The sequence below is a fragment of the Euprymna scolopes genome, chromosome 39 (genome assembly GCF_053919585.1).
Source record: "Euprymna scolopes isolate OS-2025 chromosome 39, ASM5391958v1, whole genome shotgun sequence".
Lineage (NCBI taxonomy): Eukaryota > Metazoa > Mollusca > Cephalopoda > Sepiida > Sepiolidae > Euprymna > Euprymna scolopes.
The window spans coordinates 36,462,822-36,481,067 of record NC_136520.1 but is presented as its reverse complement, the minus strand read 5'-3'; the positions used below and the strand labels follow the sequence as shown (position 1 = coordinate 36,481,067).

The 18,246-nt window shown below is 33.2% G+C and overlaps 1 protein-coding gene across 28 annotated transcripts in view; it reads left to right on the top strand.

Annotated features, from left to right (window-relative positions):
- Window positions 1-18,246, top strand: part of LOC145263743 (dnaJ homolog subfamily B member 6-like) — a 115,815-nt gene that overhangs the window by 90,326 nt on the left and 7,243 nt on the right. For 13 of the 28 annotated variants that reach the window (XM_080120751.1, XM_080120738.1, XM_080120742.1 and 10 more), the window contains one exon: window positions 11,718-11,879. The exons of 7 other annotated variants lie outside the window; for them this stretch is intronic. In XM_080120751.1, coding sequence (XP_079976877.1) covers window positions 11,718-11,879 — 162 coding nt within the window. Of the gene's footprint in view, window positions 1-11,699; window positions 11,880-18,246 lie in introns of all 28 variants that reach the window. 8 more of the 28 variants (XM_080120749.1, XM_080120741.1, XM_080120746.1 and 5 more) reach the window with 1 other exon arrangement.

Sequence of the window (18,246 nt, the reverse complement as noted above, 5' to 3'; positions counted from 1 at the left end):
TCATTATAGGATCTGTTCCTTCCAAAAATCTCTTACCAGATGCTTTCATTGCTTGGCTACGCCCTTTGGCGACATCCAAATGAATTTGTTGGTGAAGTCCTTGATCCAACTCCACGCCACAATGGGCAACTGGAGATCTGACTCAGGACAGTGAATCAGGATGTGGAATTGATTCAAGGCCACACCTTTACAGGGTCCGTCGTTGGAACCACAAATGGCTTGCACTCATAACGGGAGCAGCCTTGAATTGTCGTACCTGGTCAACCAGTTTTCTAGGACATGATGAACTTGTTGGAAAAAGCCGGCTCAACTGATCCGGGGTGAATGCAATGACCATGACTGATTGATATCACTGTCACAATGGTATCCATTTCAAGGGACAGTGGTGAAAATGTTTCTGACTACTGATTTTTAACGTCAATTAGATATTTAACCAATAATGGTTCTTGCGTGGCAGATGGAATAAATGCACTTATATCTTTAGACCTCAGATGGCGAGGACAACTGGTATAATGGATATTGATGTAGTGTATGAAAATTGATAAAGCAGATTTTCATCCATTGGTATCTAATGTTACATCATCGGGAAATGTATATCTCTTTCCAGCTATGTTCAAGGTATTGTTTGTAGTAGTTGTTTTGATATATTACACTGACTGCCTTGATGTGCAGTAAAGCAAAGAAAGTGAACCTCTGTTTTACTTTTTGTAGTCATGTAACTCTCTTCCCTTATTTTGTCCTCTAGTCCTCATATACCCCATGAGCAATCTTTCTGACAAAGTGGGAAGAATTGCTGTTTTCTGGGTCTTACACTTACTGTTGGATATTTTTTGACCTTTAAGTATTAGATTATATATACAGGGTGGGCCAAAATAAGGGTCCTATCTTTAAATTTGAATAACTTTAAAAATAGGACCCTTATTTTGGCCCACCCTGTATTATATATAGCTCTTATTACCAAGTAGCTGCATGTTTAAAAAAAAAAAAAAAAAAAAATTCCACATTTATAACATGTCTTAACTAAAATTCTGGCAGCAACTGATTAATTTTCGAATCTCTTATGTCAAATAATCTACCAAATAGCTATTGACCGTTCCAATGAAGTTTTGGCTGAACATAAACAGAACGACGTCCACCCTAGCAGCAAGCACCTGCACTCGATATGCGTTTCCATACTCGCCCCTTAAACGTTCACCACTGCAAAAGAATAACAAATTAACATCTCATAAAGTACAACTGTTCACATCTTTAAAAACTGGCCAGCTTAAACATTTTAAGACTCTGTCTTTAATTTGATTTTAAGGATCTCTGTAATCTTATTGTTTACTCCTCAATTCAAGCTGAAAAGGTGGGTTATTTATCCTGAAACTTCGTGTGGCATGCAAAAGCTTGTAAATAGTTCCTGACAGTCTGGTGACTATTCTGTTTTTTTATATTTGCACTAAATGTTCTCTGAAATTTGATAGCGCCACAAGTGTATTATATAAAAACATACAAGCCTATGCAAATCTGACTTTTATAATTATGGATGGCCATAAATATATAAAAGTTACACAAGAATAAACTAATAATAAAAAAAAAAAAAAACTGGACACTATAGATCAAGGTGTAGAAAATTTAAATAGGTGATATTAAGACAAGCATCTGTAAATGTGAGGAAAAAAACAAAAATGGTAGTTATGAAGAAGCCAGCATTAGACAGAACAAAGAAAAAGTGAAGAGAAACTGTCCAAGATAGGATGTTGAGAGAATAAGTCTTATTGTCACTCCTGGTTTACTATTACAAGTTAAGCAATCTTGTACCTGGCCAGTATCAGGTAGGTGACCATTTGAGAACACCAGGTGTTGTATGTAGGAGGATGTTGACACCTTCCTGCAAGTACTGACAAACCTAATATCCTCACCTGAGGAGGATGGGATATACATGCAACTGGGGACCATTTGTGAATTTGATATTCCTTTGATAGTTCCTCCTTTTGAGAAAGTTAGTTAAACTTGCCTAAAGTGAATGCCATTGGCATATGCTATTGCAAGACTTGGCTAGTGTTGAAGAAAGCTGGAGAAATGTGCAAGGCCTTCCATAATAAAAACGATGGTTTTCATGAATAAATATCAACCACAATTTTCCAAGCTGGACACCTTGTAAAAATGTTTCTCATGAAGCAATTGCTATCCTAGGAGATGGTTGGTTCACCTTGAGCTTCCTTTCCATTGGAGATCCTTCTTTTAGGTAAAGGTATACCCCCCCCCCCCAATAGTTTGTCATTTTTGTTCGATTCGAATTGATAGACTTTTTTTTTTTTTCTAAAAACAGATATATTTTTAGTCGTGTTTGATCGCAAATTGTATTAGCTGTGAAGGGTTTTATCTGGTTTATAGATTTTAGATGCATGGGTAATAGCAGATTACATGGCTCTTTTTATTACAAAAATTGTTCTAATTTAAAAAAAAAAAAAAAAATTTATTTTCTATTTTACTTATTAACTTGTGTTCATTGCAAATGCTTTTACTTTTCACAACTTCTAATCATGTTTCTGCTTTATGTTGTCCTTTATTGGGGTAAGCGCAACATTTTTAAATATCTTCATTTCTTCTCTATTCAATTATTAACCTTCTTTGTTAAAAATGCAGCGATGAGGCCAGGTATGTCTCCCTTTTTTTTAATTTCTTAATTTAATGTTTGCAGTTGGGGATATATATATATAAGCCTCTGTTCAGTCTCGAAAGAACGGCATGATCACGTTTGACACACCGGTTCCCGTCAGATCACCAAAGTTAAGCAACAATGAGCCTGGCCAGTATCAGATGGGTGATCATTTGGGACTTCCAGGTGACGTATGTGCTCTCCCCTTATCTCGGCATTGTTTTCAGTTGTCCTGGACTTCTCCTTGCCACTGGACTCAAGCAATGCCGATTTGAGAGAGGTGTGGTTGAGGATTGCGCAACCCTTGAACCCTTTCCTCACTATTATACGCGCAGCTGATCCTACAGAGGGCATCCTTTGTCTTTCGAGACTGAACAGAGGCATATATATATATATTTTTCAGCAGCAAAGCTGACCTTCCTTTTATACATGTTTCATTGTACAAGACTACTACCTTTTTTTGTGCTTTCATAATTACCACTTTTCTTTCTTCCTGGTGAAATGAATATTTCCAATTGATGTTTGACTCTCCCCCCCCCCCTCCCTCTGAAAAAATGCAACCATCACTTGGAAATGTTCTTTTATTTTGCCAGTAAGAAAGAAGACCGTCTTAATGGTAATTTTCATGAGCATTCTATTAATATTCTGAAAGTAGGTATATTCTATTGCACAGGAAGTGTGTGTCTGTATACATGCATTTATATTTAATAACATGTATATGACCTGAGAACTGGGTGCAAAGTATCATTGGAGAAAAATTTTAAACCAACAGGATTTTTTATAGCTTCTTGGAGCAGATTTGAATTATCACAATGACTATTTGGTGAATCAGAAGAATAGGTGACCGAAGTCTGTACCAAACAGTGTCAGATTAAAAATTTGTATTGTCTTATTTTTTTTTTTTTTTTTTTTCATAAAAGAATAAAGTGTGTAGCTTCAAGTTTCATCACCTGGTATTTACAAAGGTTTTACCCGGAGCTTTCATCTGCAAAATGTAACAATTTTTTTTTTATATATATAAATAAACAAATGAACAAAAAAATTGAGTTATCAATTTTTTTGTTCATTTGTTTATTTTAAATTGAATTTTCTAAAAAAAAAAAAAAAAGTTTAATTTTGCAGATGACAGCTCCAGATGGAAACTTCAAGATAACCAAAATTTTATTCACTGTTTTGAATTTTTTAATTTAGTATCATGAAAAATGGTACTTCATGAAAAATTAATTAAAAAAAAATTATTTTTATAGACTTTGACTTTTGAGTCGCCTGTTCTTCTGATTCACCTTATATTTTAATTCAATTTTACTTTGCATTTTTGTGTGCATTTTCATTAATCAGTTTACTATCACTACAAAAAAAAAAAAAAATCGCATATTTTTCTCTTTAATGTTGAAACATCATTGTATTTTCTTTCACTTTCTATCTTGTCATCTCGTGCCTGTTTTTCAAATTTTATTTCTGACAATCTTTTCAAGCTTTCTTCACAAGAGTTAACTTTGTGTCCGTACATTTGCTTTCTCCATTTTTCTACACATTAAATATAAATATATAACATAAGTGCTCACACCAGTTCTAATTTGATCACCAAAGTTAAACAATGTTGAACCTGATCAGTACCATATGCCTGATTATTCGGGAATACTAGGCGCTGTATGTAGGATGTCAATAAGTACAAAAACTTAATGTAATTTCTCTTCGCATGTTATATACATGTGACTGGGGACCACTTGTGAATTTAACATTCCCTTGACATTTTCTCCTTTGGAAGAAGCAGATTCAACCAGTCTGGGGTGAATGTTTCTGGCTTTATTTTTTATTTTTTTTTTAAATATATGTATAAAAATTGCTTCCTGTGAAATACAATGCATCTACTTTCACAACTTTTTAGTAAATATTAAAATGTTAATAGGATTTTCATTAAGTTTCATTCAAATGAAACTTAATGACAGAGACAAATTAAACTTAATCTAAAATTATTTTAAATATGGATTTAGTAAAAAAATTAAGGATTTTTTTTTTTCTTACATGTATTTTTGGACAATTTTGCTTCTATCTTGATTGTTGCAATTTTTGCAACGTTTTGGCCATTACTTTCCAGCATTCTTAAAATATGAAACCAAGATTGGAGAAAATTGTCCAACACCTAGCATGTGAATAAGTCAGAAATATAAAAAAAATATCAAACTTGTCTTTTTTTTTTTTTTTTTTTTTCTTTGAATATGATATTTATTAGATATTTACTTCATTCATAGAATTCATTGTTTCCTAAATCAGTCCACATTTATTAGTTAAAAAAAAAAAAATCATGTTTATTTTTCTTTCTGTAATATTTTAATTTTATCGAACAAATGTTTAGATTTTTAAAATGGCTTTGACATTTAAAATTTACCCTTTTACTCAATTTATTGCAAGGTTTCTCCTAAAAATTTGATAGCAATAGAAAATTGGATTAAGTGTAAATTTTAACATTCTTCTTCCTATAATGTTCATTGTATACAATTTTAAAAACGGCTAATGAAAATAATTTGATTAAATTAAGATCTTTTATCTAGCATTTATCAGAGGACTAATGTTTGTATTCTAGTGGATTTGAACAGAATAGCAAAATTACATTCCTTGGAATCCATGCAACGTTTCTAAAGTAAATTTCTTTGTTACATTAACTGTTGACAATCATTATTCAAATGAAATTTTATTTGCGGTATCTTTATAACAAACATTGTAATGCCAGGAAGTGAAACTTGGGTCAGAGAGAGTTGAGGGCATGTGTTGCATGAAGAGAAATGATACAATGGATATGTGATGCAAGTCCTACAGGCATGCTTAGATCTGATAGCCTCAAAGGCAGATTTAAATCTGGATAGTATAGGGACATTTGTGACAGACAGGAGACTTTGATAGTATGGCTATGTTGAAAGATTGTACGAATTCTTGGGTTAATAGATGTAGAATAGTTGTAATATCAGTATCACTTCACAGGAGAAGGCCATGGAAAACAAAGGAATAATAAAAATGACACAAGAATAATATGATGAATATGTAATCTGAGTCTTAAAGACAATTCTGATAACATCAAAGGAAGATTAAATTTGGACAATATAAGGGAATGTGCAGAATAGCAGACTTTGATGGTATGGCCCACATTGAAAGAATGGATGAGTTCTTGGGTTAGTAGATGTAGAACAGATGATGTAATAGTCAGTTTACAGAGGAAAGCCAAGGAAAACCTGAAAATGATGAGTTTGAGAGAAAGAGGGATTGCTAAAGATCTGGCCAGAAATTTGTTGGTTTTGAAGTCTAATTCTGAAAGTCGTCCATGGAGATTTAAGCTAATGGTTATAATCATTTCGTCTAATCAGTTGTTTTCCATGATAGAAGCGTTTTTTAAATTTTAAAATAATATATGTATATAAGCCAAATTACAATGCAATATTATGTAAATAAACAAATATTTTTGTTCAGAATTTGTTTCGAAGGTAGACTCCATCCTCAGAATTTTATACATCCCCACCTTTCCCCTTTTTTCGCCCCCTTTCCCCACTTATCCCCCTTTCCCTTTTTCGTCCTCCTCCCCCCACTTATCCCCCTTTCCCTTTTTCGTCCCCCTCCCCCACTTTCCCCCCTTCTTTCTCTTTTTGTCCCCCCCCCCCCCGCCATGATAAATTGAAGAAAAACTGTAAAGAATCCACGGGTTGTCTATTTGTTGTATTTTAAAATGCCGGAAAAATACACTTGGCACACGTGACATGAAAGTCAGTTATGTGCACAAAGTGTATTCTTTCGGCATTTTTAAAATAACACCGTAAACGGACAACAGGCAGATTTTTTTTACTCAATTTAACATCATGGCAAAGGGCAGGGTACATAAAATTCTGAGGATGGAGTCTATCTCCGAAATATAAATTCTAAACAAATAAATGTTTTCAAAATATTGCATTGTATTTGGCGTATAAACATATTTTATATGCATTTTATTTCAATATTTCATCTAATGCTTCTAACGTTGCTCCGCTGACGTCTGTTAATTGTCGGATATTCTGAGTAGACAATGGGCGTTTTAATTTTGTTTTAACATTTATTCATAACCAAATGGGTAAGTATAACTTTGTGTTATAAATTAAGCAGATGCCCAATGATCTGGTTGGCTAAATGTCAGTATATTGTACATTAGTGTATACACTTTAAGCCAATAGTTAAGGTAAATATTTGAGTAGATTTCTAGTTTCTGCAACATGTATTACATTTAAACAAATTATCTATTCAGAAAACATTCTTATGATATTGTATGTTTACTGCATTTAACTAAAAATTTGGCCTCCATTCTATCTATAATATCCATTTTACTATTTTCACATTAATGACCAGTAGTTATGGCTGTTGCTGATTTCAAACGGTCTACAAACTGTTAGTATTATGGTTATAAGTTTTAGTGTCATTGCGCGTATATAAGAAGCGGAGATATATATATACAAAACCCAGTATAAAGGTTAAAATTAAGTTACAAAATGTTGTACAATGTTTTTATGTGATGTTATTGAAACTTTAGAATTCTTACTGCAAAGCCTTTATAAACTAATATGCTTTTAATTGCTAAAAATGTGAAACCTTAATTATTAAAACCCACTTTAAATTTTAACCTCGAGATACATTATAAAAATGGCTAAAAAAAATCTGATCAAATTGTCTAAGAGCATCTGTGTAAGTCTTCATCTGTTACGTTAGTTGAATTGAAATCAACATAAAATTTTTGCACTCTAATGTCACTCATAAATCTTCAAAGACAATTTATGCAGAAATGGGCTGTTTTTTTTTTTTTTATTCAAATAAATTTTTATTTGTACATTTGGTAAATTTTATAACTTAATCCATCTTATCAAATTGCTCATCTTTTTTGCATCTTTTGTACAAATTGCTTTAATTTAAAAGAAATTCACGTTTGTAACTTTTAAGCCCATCTCTTTCATTATTTTCTATTGTTTAAATATTCATCTGTGTAAATATTCATTGATCTCTTTATCATGTTTTTCTATTTCTTTTCCATTTGTTGCACTTACCCTGAAAAAGAAAAAGGACCCCCCTTCCCACTTTTTAAAACACTGATGTCAAAACCTACTAAAATGCACTGACTTATTTAGCAAAAGTGTTAAAAAAAATTAGCTATAAAAATAAAGTTAAATACGTTCACAATATATCCTGTTTAAATAATTACATATTTTGGTAGGACCTTGAAAGAAAAGTGTTTGCGTACTTTTTGTGTTTATAAACGCGTAGAATCTTCAAGCATATTTTGATATGTTCCTAAATAAATTAAGTTTAAGTTTCAGCAGTGATTTCTTTTTTTATTTTATCTCTATCACAGATGACTAAACAAAGTCAGTTTTAATTTGTAAAGCATTTGCTTTTTAAAATTCAACTGTATTCCGTAATTCAAATTTATTTGTAATTTAAGTTTCTCAATTTCATGACCTTTTTTTATTCATTTAAATGTGGGTAATTGTTATGGCTTTACCTTATGTGCTACAAAAAAAAAAAAAAAAAAAAAAAAAAAGAAAAATTTCCTCTTTCACTTTCCCTCTCTGTCCTACTCTAACCAAGTCTGTCGACCTGTTCCATAAACCCCAAAGACTCAACATGAAATATCTCAAAAAAAAAGAAAAAACATGAATAAACCTAGAACCCCATCCTCCAACGTAGACCCCTATTACCATGTCTCCTTCTCCAACATCAGGGGTCTACGTTCAAACCTTCCAGCGGTTGAAATGCAATTACAGGAGACGAAACCGGACTTGCTCTTTCTAAGCGAAACTGGCATAGGGCTGACCACTTCCATAGATGAGTTCATAATAAAAGGATACTCTAACTTAACATCTAAATCTGAACCCAAGATCGACATGGAATATGCGCTTACATTAAAGATGGTTTCCCGTGTGGTAGATATCTCCAGAGAAGACCCTAATTTACCTTATATGTGCTTCCAGGTTGCACTTGCTTACACCACTGCATTCATATTTGCCCTCTATCGCCCCCACAACAACGGGGTTACTGTCCTTAAGAGTATATCTGAGAAAATTGACCTCATCCTGTCTGCTCATCCTTCGGCTACCATTCACATTTGCGGTGACTTTAATGTCCATAATGTGGAATGGCTGACCCACTCAAGACAGATAAGGGGAGGTTCTGTCATGATTTTGCCATTTCCTATGACCTCACTCAGATTGTTCACAAACCCACCCGTGTGCCCGATACTACTGGTCATTATGCAAGCCTTCTAGACCTTTTTCTCACAACTTCCCCTGAGCTATGTTCATGTTCCATTCTATCTCCCCTGGGATCCTCCAATCACACAGTTGTATCAGTTAAGATAAAAATGAAATACAATAAGTCTTCAGAAGTACCTCTCCAATGTACTGTATGTCGATACTCTATGGCTGACTGGGATAGCTTCCATACATTCATATGTGATCTACCTCTGCATTCCATGTTTAAAAAGGATGTATCCTCTATAAGATCAGACCTGACTGAATAGTTAATTGTAGGCATAGACCGATTCATACCATCCAAAAAATTCCAACAAAAATCTAATAGCCAGCCATGGTTCTCCCCAGAATGTGCTGCTGCCATTGTGCACAGAAATCACTTTTTCCATAGCTACCAACGAAATAGATGCACTGAGACTAAAGCTGCTTTCAGGACTGCCAGCAACCACTGTAAAAGAGTAATAAAAAATGCAAGAGAGCTATATGCTCAGTCTGTCAAATCTAAAGTAGCTGATCAGAGGCTTGGTTCCCACCAGTTTTGGCAAATAGCAAACAGGATCCTGAACAGATGTGTGTGTTTTATCCCAACCATCATCAATGGACCTGAGGTCATCTCATCAGCATCAGACAAGGCCAAACTATTTGCCAAGAACTTTGCAGCTAACTCTACCCTCTGCGAGGAAGGTCATCAACTCCCCGTATTTCCTCCTACAACTATCCAACATACAAATATCTGTGCATGAGGTCGCTAAACTAATCAAGAACCTTGATTCTAGTAAAGCAACTGGCCCAGACGGCATTCCAATTATAGTGTTGAAAAAGCTTCGACCAGAACTTGCCCCCATACTTACAAAACTGTTTAAGCGTTGCCTTAAGTAGAAGTGCTTTCCAACACCCTGGAAAACCTCATCAGTATGCCCTATATTTAAGAACTCAGGTGATAAGTTATCTCCCTCTCAGTACAGACCAATAAGTCTCTTGTGTGTCATGAGTAAGTGACTGGAATTCATATTAAATAAAGAAGTAGTCAACCACCTCAGCAGAAATAACCTCCTTAGTGACATGCAATACGGTTTCCGTTCTGGTAGATCTACAGCTGATGTGCTAACAGTTATATCCCATAGGATTAGTGAATCTCTCGGCAAAGGCTTCCTTTCTAGGGCAATTGCTCTTGACATATCAAAGGTCTTTGATAAGGTTTGGCATAAAGGCCTACTTCACAAGATTTCCAGCTACAGTATAACTGGAAATGTTTCCTCAATAATTAAATCATTTCTCTCTGATAGGTTCATAAGATTAGTGGTTGATGGGCAGCAATCAGAGGCCCACAGTATTAATGCTGGAGTACCCCCACGGGTCCATCCTGGGCACAACTCTCTTCCTGATCTACATCAATGATCTCCCAAATCACATACTTAAATCATTCGTTGACATCTATGCTGATGACATGACCATCTATGTCAACACATCAAAGGCCGTAAATGACAAAGTTCTCTCTGATTCCTTCTCTTCTGATCTTGAGCGCGTGGTTCAGTGGGGGAAGAGATGGCCGGTTACTTTTTAATTCCATGGCAAGTGCTCATCCTAGCTCCAATCTCTCGTCCCCCCTCGCCAATCCTTCATGATAAATACCCGTCTAGCTAAAACCACTGTCAATAATTTCCCCCCACTCTTTATCTGTGCCTAAATCAAAACATAGATTCTATGAACAATGAACACTAGCTTTTTTTCTGAGAAGTGCACGCCTGTATAATTCTCTTCCGTTTGCCTGTTTCCCACCTGACTACAACTTGGACGTCTTCAAGTCCAACATAAACAAATTCCTGATTAATCGCCCCCCCCCCCTTAAGTAAGACACTTTATCAAATCTCCAATACCAAGTATTACTACGATATTATCGTTATTGATTATTGTACACAAAATAACCCTTATCCCCGATTGTCTTCCGGGCCTTGATAAGTGGTGATCCCCATGTAAAAATAATAATAATAATAAATCTTATTTTTGTTATTGTTTTATTTTACTGACTTGTTTGTAGAGAAACCGAAATGTATTATAATGGATTTAATTTCATAGATTTTTAAAAGGATATTTAACATGTTCTTTTACAGTATATAAATAAGATGTTTAAGCGTCGTGGAGAGTAAAAAACATTCAGACACAAAAGTAGAATATAATTATAATACTATAAATTAATCGAATACTAGTTATAAACTTGATGTATTTTAATAATTTATGCACTCATACCCAGAATCTTTTAGAAAATACAACATTAAAAATTTTTTTATAGATGTAAGATTGTAACAAAACTAGTTTCCTATTCCCATATTTTTGTCTTCAAAACAGGTTTTCATCTCCTAGTACTTGATTCACGAGAATGTCAGTTATTTTTGTTTCTATCAAACCAAATATATATTTTATATTTATTGAACTACCTGTCCTTAATTTTTTTGTCTTCCAGTCCTAACAAAAACTGAAAGATCAACTTTATATTTGGTTTAATACAACGAACAATTTGACACTTTTGTTATTGAAGTATAAGTTTTTACCTGTTGCAATTTTCTTTGATAATATAGGTTTTTTTGTTTTTTTAAAAGTCAGTGTTTAATTTTTTGGTAGCTTTTGACATGATTGTTTCAATTGTAAATTTGAGTGTATTTAGAGAATGAGCTTGTTCATTTCCCCATGATTTGCATGTTCTGGGTAGATGGGTATTTGCACATTCCTTGTTTGGGCTGTGGCTTAGATCACGGCGGGCTCCCAATGTCTGAGGCTAAGTCTGAATTGCAAATCTGAAGGCCTGGGTGTGATTTCAGTCGAAGACGGCATCACAACAGACGTCATAGAATGGAGCAGCAGCACCAGCATCAGCAAGGAGTTAGCCGCAGACCTCGAGGAGGGCCGTTTGGCTTTGGTTCACCTTTTGGTTTTGGATTCCCAAGTCTTTTTGATGACCCTTTTGACATGGCTCCAGCAGGGTAATTAGCATATTTTCACTCTTTTCTATTCTCTTCTCACTTTAACTCCTAACCTTCTCTTTTCTTTCTATCTCCTTTCTCTTTAAAACACAGGGGGACCAATTTCCATTTCAAATGTTCCATAATTTAATTTCCATGCATCACAATTTAAAAGATTATAAACATCTTATTTACTTAAATACTTGTTTCTGTCAAAAATGTCAGAACGTTTATTTTACCCCCCCCCCCTCCAAAAAAAAAAAAATAAAAAAATTAAGTATTGAAAAAAAAAAAAAATAAATATATTTACCTTTTTAAAGCAATGAACTATTTACAATGCATTCAGACCTTATATCCCAATACATATGCAACAATTACATCTACATCATTCCATCCAACTTTGGGTTCTGTTCTAAACTATCTATTTCACATACTGTCAAAAATCTCATTAGCAAATTAAAAAAAAAAATAATAGAAACACCACAGCTTCAAGCTAGCAGTTGTGCGTTAATGTAACAAGTGTTGCATGGAATAATGCATATTAGGCAAAAGGATATGTGGACATGGTTGTTAATCTCTGATGATAAAACACTTTTTGCTCATATAGATTAAAACTAAAAATTTGATTCCCCCCCCCCCCCCCCCCAAGGGGCTTTGATAACTAAAAATATGCACAACTTGTATAACAATGATAATATATATCATTGAAGATTCCTGTCTCACGGTCAGATTGGGATTTTATATTAGACAAGTACCAAAATTCATTAAAAAAATATCAATGTTCTAATTATAAGAATACTTTATTGAATGGTTGGTTATTCCTAATTTTACACCTTGGACTTTTTAATGTACAGCAGGTTTTTGTAGATATCATTATTAAATGAAACCGTTTCTCTTGGGGAAACAAAAAAAATAGTTCCGAAATGAAATCTGAACAGGTGGGTTTGTATTACTGTACACGTAGATTCGAAAAAGTTGTCAAAAAACAAATATATAACAAATAAATGTTATCAAAGGCAAGATAAGTTACTTTTCTACCAAACTGGATATATTTTCCGTGTTTTTATTCAATGTAACATGTTTATTCAGCTCGAAAAACATAGTGTTTACCGATGTATTGGAAAATTCAAGATGGCGCCTCACTCCCTCTTTAACACGGTAAGTTTGGGAAAAAGTGTTATAAATAAAAAATTAGAAAAAATACTATTAAAAACCCACCGAATATATGTCAAGCTATGTCACGGTAACATATTTAGCGAGTTTTTAACAGTATTTTATTCAGTTTTTTATTTATAACACCTTTTCCCAAACTTACAGTGTTAAAGAGGGAGTCAGACGCCATCTTGAATTTTCCAATACATCGGTAAACACTGTATGGTTTTCGAGCTGAATAAACATGTTACATTGAATAAAAACACGAAAAATATATCCAGTTTGGTAGAAAAGTAACTTATCTTGCCTTTGATAACATTTATTTGTTATATATTTGTTTTTTGACAACTTTTTCGAATCTGTGTACAGTAATACAAACCCGAACAGGTATATTATCAAATCAGAAAAATTGGTACATGCTTTGCGATGCCAAAAACAATTCTTTTGTCTTTTTTATTCAATTTTGTTTAAAACAATATCTTCTTCCAATGGTAGTAGTAATAATAAAATAAATATATTTATTGATTTTAAACAATCAGTAAAACTAACCTCTTTAGATCACCGCTCCTCCAAGTGTTTAAGAAAATATCTTCACATTTAACATGTTTTTACAGTAATTGGGGAAAAATAACAATGCTATAGTTATAAATATTTTAAATATTTAATAAGAATTTGGAATTTAGTATGGAATCGTGGAATCATGCCATTATATATATATATACACACACACACACACACACACACACACACACACTCACTAGTATGAGGGCGCCTGGTGTTGCACGGTCGTTAAATTAATTTATGGAGATTTTGTATATATTGTAATAGTCAATGTAAAAAAACAAAAACAAAAACAAAAAAACAGCACTTTGGTGCCATCAGCCAGAATCAAAACCGAAAGCAAAATTTGTAAGCAAAAATGGACAAATGATGGCAGGAATAAAAACATGAAACTGTAGCTGACCACCTTTTCAACATGATTGTTCAGCAGTTTAAAGAAATTTCTTAAATGCTGCCTCAGTTTAGAAAGGTTTGTGTTTACAGTCAGTGAAGTTGAGAATTGTAAAAGTTAAGAGAAAAAAAAAACTTAATGAAAAAAACAATACGGTAAAAACATGAAAATTTAATCACCGTAAAAAAAAAAGTTGAATTTTAAGATAGAGAAAATTTTTTTACTTATAGTGTTATTAAAAAAAAAAAAAAAAAATATGCTACCTGTGGGCGCAAACTTGCAAAAGTCAAATTCATAACACATTATCAATTAGACCAAGACACCACCGATGTTAAAACATTGAGAATTTATCTTAAAATGAAAGAATGAACTGACCGTTTGCGCATGCGTGATTAACAAACAGCATCGAAACCAAGATTTTTACCCCCCCCCAAAAAAAAAAAAAACAAAAAAAACAAAAACAAAAAAACTTAACATTTCTTCATGAAATAATTGATATTTTTTTTCCTAATTTTTCGGTATGTGTCCAGAGAGATCGCTCTTTCCAATGATACCAGGTTCATGCCGGTTTGATGCGGATGACAAAATTTTTTTAGTGGACATACAAGCACACAGACAACCGAGTTTTATATAATAAATATCCCACCAAATAGAATTGAAAATTGACCACAAGTTTATTTTTGATAGCCTTGTAGCTCTCACTTATTCCCCTATTTTGTTCTTTAATGCTCATGTTCCATGTCCACGGGTAAAAAAAAATTTCTTGGATGACGGTTTTGAGTGGATGATAGGTGGAGATTGTCAATCCTCATCATTCAATTATCAATCCTCATCATTCAATTATCAATCCTTAATCCTAATCTACGTTTTTATAACCTTGATAAATAGTGACTCATTAAGGGTGACTCGTTTTCAGTGCTCTTAAATACTGTAAGATAACTCCTTATGCTAATGTATGTAGTATAAGGAACGGTCTTAATTTGGACAAAATGATGCCTAATAGGTTTGGCAGCCATGCAACTTTGGTTCACTAGAAGAAGTGGGGGCATGCGAGAAGCTGAATTACTAATAACTGATTACATCTTTGTCTCATCACTTGTTAATGAGTAACAAGTGTGCCTATTATGCAGAATCACCTCACAACTAATAATTATAGACTTATTCCCATGAATACAAATGTACAAAGAACAAACGAAGTTGATAATGTAACTAAATGCATAAAAATCAATACACTTACAAATTAATTCATTATAAATTGGAAACGTTTTCAGATATACAAATAATGTGTTTATTTATAATGCATAAAACTGAAGAGTCAGAAAGTTTCAACATTTTATAATTATGTAAGAATGAATCTTGTAAACATTAAATTTTATTTTTGCAAAAATTATTCTGTGACTTTTTTGTCACCTTTTTCACAGAATAATGTGAAGTGTTTAACTATGTAATAACATGCTTGTTAATAGTTGTATGGTTGTCAGGCCTATTATAGGGATCACCTTGGATTTTTTAATTTTTTTTTTATTGCTGAATTGTATGTGATTTAGCTTTTTGTATATAATTCCTTAAACCGTACATCTTGATATTTCAAACACGCACAGGCATAATTTACTTTGAGTAGATTAAGTTTGTTAATAAATAGCAGGGCTACCCAGCATTAAAAAAAAAAAAGTTAAATTGTGTGAGTAACATTTGTGCCGCCAAAGTACTACTATAACTAGCCCCCCCTTTTTTTATATTTAAAAAATTTTTTTTTTTTAATTTTTTTTTTTTTAAATTAAAAATTTTTTTAATATCATCCCATTTTTGGAATACTACCCGTTCTATGCGGGATATTAAGAACTATAGCTACACTGTTTGAATACACCTACCCTACCTAGGATCTTGAGTACCATCAAAACCAAGTTTACTAACTTTTGGGTTAGTATCTAGGATATTGAGCACTTATGAAATTGAGGAAGCCTCCAATGCAATTTTTTCTAAATTTTAGATACTGTTCATCCAAAGGAATGCCGATCAAGAAACTACTAACTTTGTGTGTTTTTTTTTTTTTTTTTTTTTTATACTTTTAACTAGTCAAATGCTCTTTATATAATATATAAAAGATGTCTTTTTTTTTTTTTTTTTTTTACTTTTAACTAGTCAAATGCTCTTTATATAATATATAAAAGATGTCTTTTCTTTTTTTTTTTTTTTTTTTGTCAACAAGTAGGTTGTGTTCTTAAGCAGCCATTGCTATTACGAAATGAGCTTTAACATTTTTTTTTTTTTTTTTTTTTATCTGCCTGCTTCTGTTAACATTCCACCCTGTTTGTGTAAGGGCTTAGCCTTGGTGGCTGCTGCGTCCTCATTCCACCCCCCCTCCGGGGGAGGGGGTGCAGGGTAGGTGTAGGTAGTCCACTGAACAGCTGTTGGAAAGGAAATCTCTATTTTCCTTGTAATCTATATCATTTTGTGTTCATGACACCTGAGAATTGTGCTTACTTAAGCTTGCTGTTCCTCTTTCCGTTAAAAAGAACTACATATTACGCACATCTCTGTAGACGTTTTCATAATTTAGAGAAGAAAAATCAATCGGCTCTAAAACTTGTTGGGAGAATTTTAAGATGGTGACTAAAGGCAGATAATGTAGTTATTGATTTTTCTAGAAGAAAAGGGTGAAATTAAAAACTTTTATACAGTGTAGAAATTAAACTGTATTAAACAAATCCTATAATGTACGAGGTTGTAATTAAATCTTTTTCCATAAACATCGAGAGACTGATTGGATGTTTTAGCGCATTTTCCTAGTTATCATCTGAGTTAACACCATGTCCATTTTCTGTCCTCATCCTGCAATGTCATGATAAAGAAAAAAAAAACATTCTTTTGTACATCATGTTTCAAACTATTAGAGCAGGGGTCTCCAAACTATGGCCTGCAGGCCAAATCTGGCCTGACAAATCTTTAATCCAGCCTGCGGAGCTCTTATAAAAGACATAAAAATATTCAGGAAATATTTTTTAAGAATGGAAATGTGTTAAAATAGTGTAATCTCCCCCCCCCCCCCCAATTTTTTTTTTTTTTTTTTTTTTTTTTTTTTTTAAATGAGGTTTTGGAGAACTAGTTTTACTAAAAAGCAAAGCTAATGAGAAAGAGTATATAAAACATGCTCAGGTAATTTTTTTTTTATTTTGTCCGCTTAGCTCTAAAAAGTCAGCAATATGACCCCCCCCCCCACCACCCTGTTCAAAAAAACTTTGAAGACCCTTGATTTAGAGAATTCTTTTTAGAGAATTCTTCATTTGCATCTTTGGATATTTCAAAATAAAAAGTGGATATAATAGTTTCAGAATTTCTTGTATCCCAGCAACAAAAAAATCAATTTTTGAAAACCGAAATAATCAGTTTTTCAATGCAACGGTCTCCAACAAATAAGCAATCAACAGCCCCCTCTATCTTGTAATTACTCCCATTTTGTTTAGTAAGTTATTCACTTGAAAGAATTATGATTTTGTGACTTATGAAAACTTGAATGCTTTTACTGAAATTTCTTTTCTCTGTAGAGTTCAATTCAATTCACTAAATCTGATATTAATTTTTGTCAAATGGCATTACCGACTTTATTTCATAGATTCAAGAATCATAATTGCTATGAAATGGTATATCGAAAGCCTGCAACAGCGATATATAACTAGGACCGTATAAGTAATTGAGGGCTTTTTAAGTTGACCTCGTATAGAATTTTATGCTATATGGGAATCATTAATTATATATAGTAGATTAGAACATGCATGCATATATCAAACTTTTTACACTATCACAAATTTCAAATACTGGCCCGCCAAATGGAAAAGACGGATCATAAGAGAAACAAACAGGAATTATCCCTGTTGTTCAATGAAACCTGCACACACGTGTGTGTGTGTGTGTGTGTGTGTGTGTGTGTGTGTGTGCATGCGCATACACATGCAATAATAAATATTGTATTGAAAAGCAATTGTCTAATATTACAGTTTTCACCACATTGATCGAAGCTGATTTGCTTTCTGGACATTCCCAGCGCGAAGGCCGAGAAACAGTTTCAATTTGGTTTCACTTTATTTATACTAAAAAGCCGAACAAATACGCGACACAGCAAAATAGGGCAAATTTTATAAAAGCCGATCAAAATAAATCTAGACATGACATCCCTTTACAAATCATACATATTACGATCTAGAGGGTATATAAACAGTTCTAAGACATACCCCCCCCCCCCCGAGGATCCCCCCCCCTCAAAAAAGCCTTTGCCAGCCATACAAA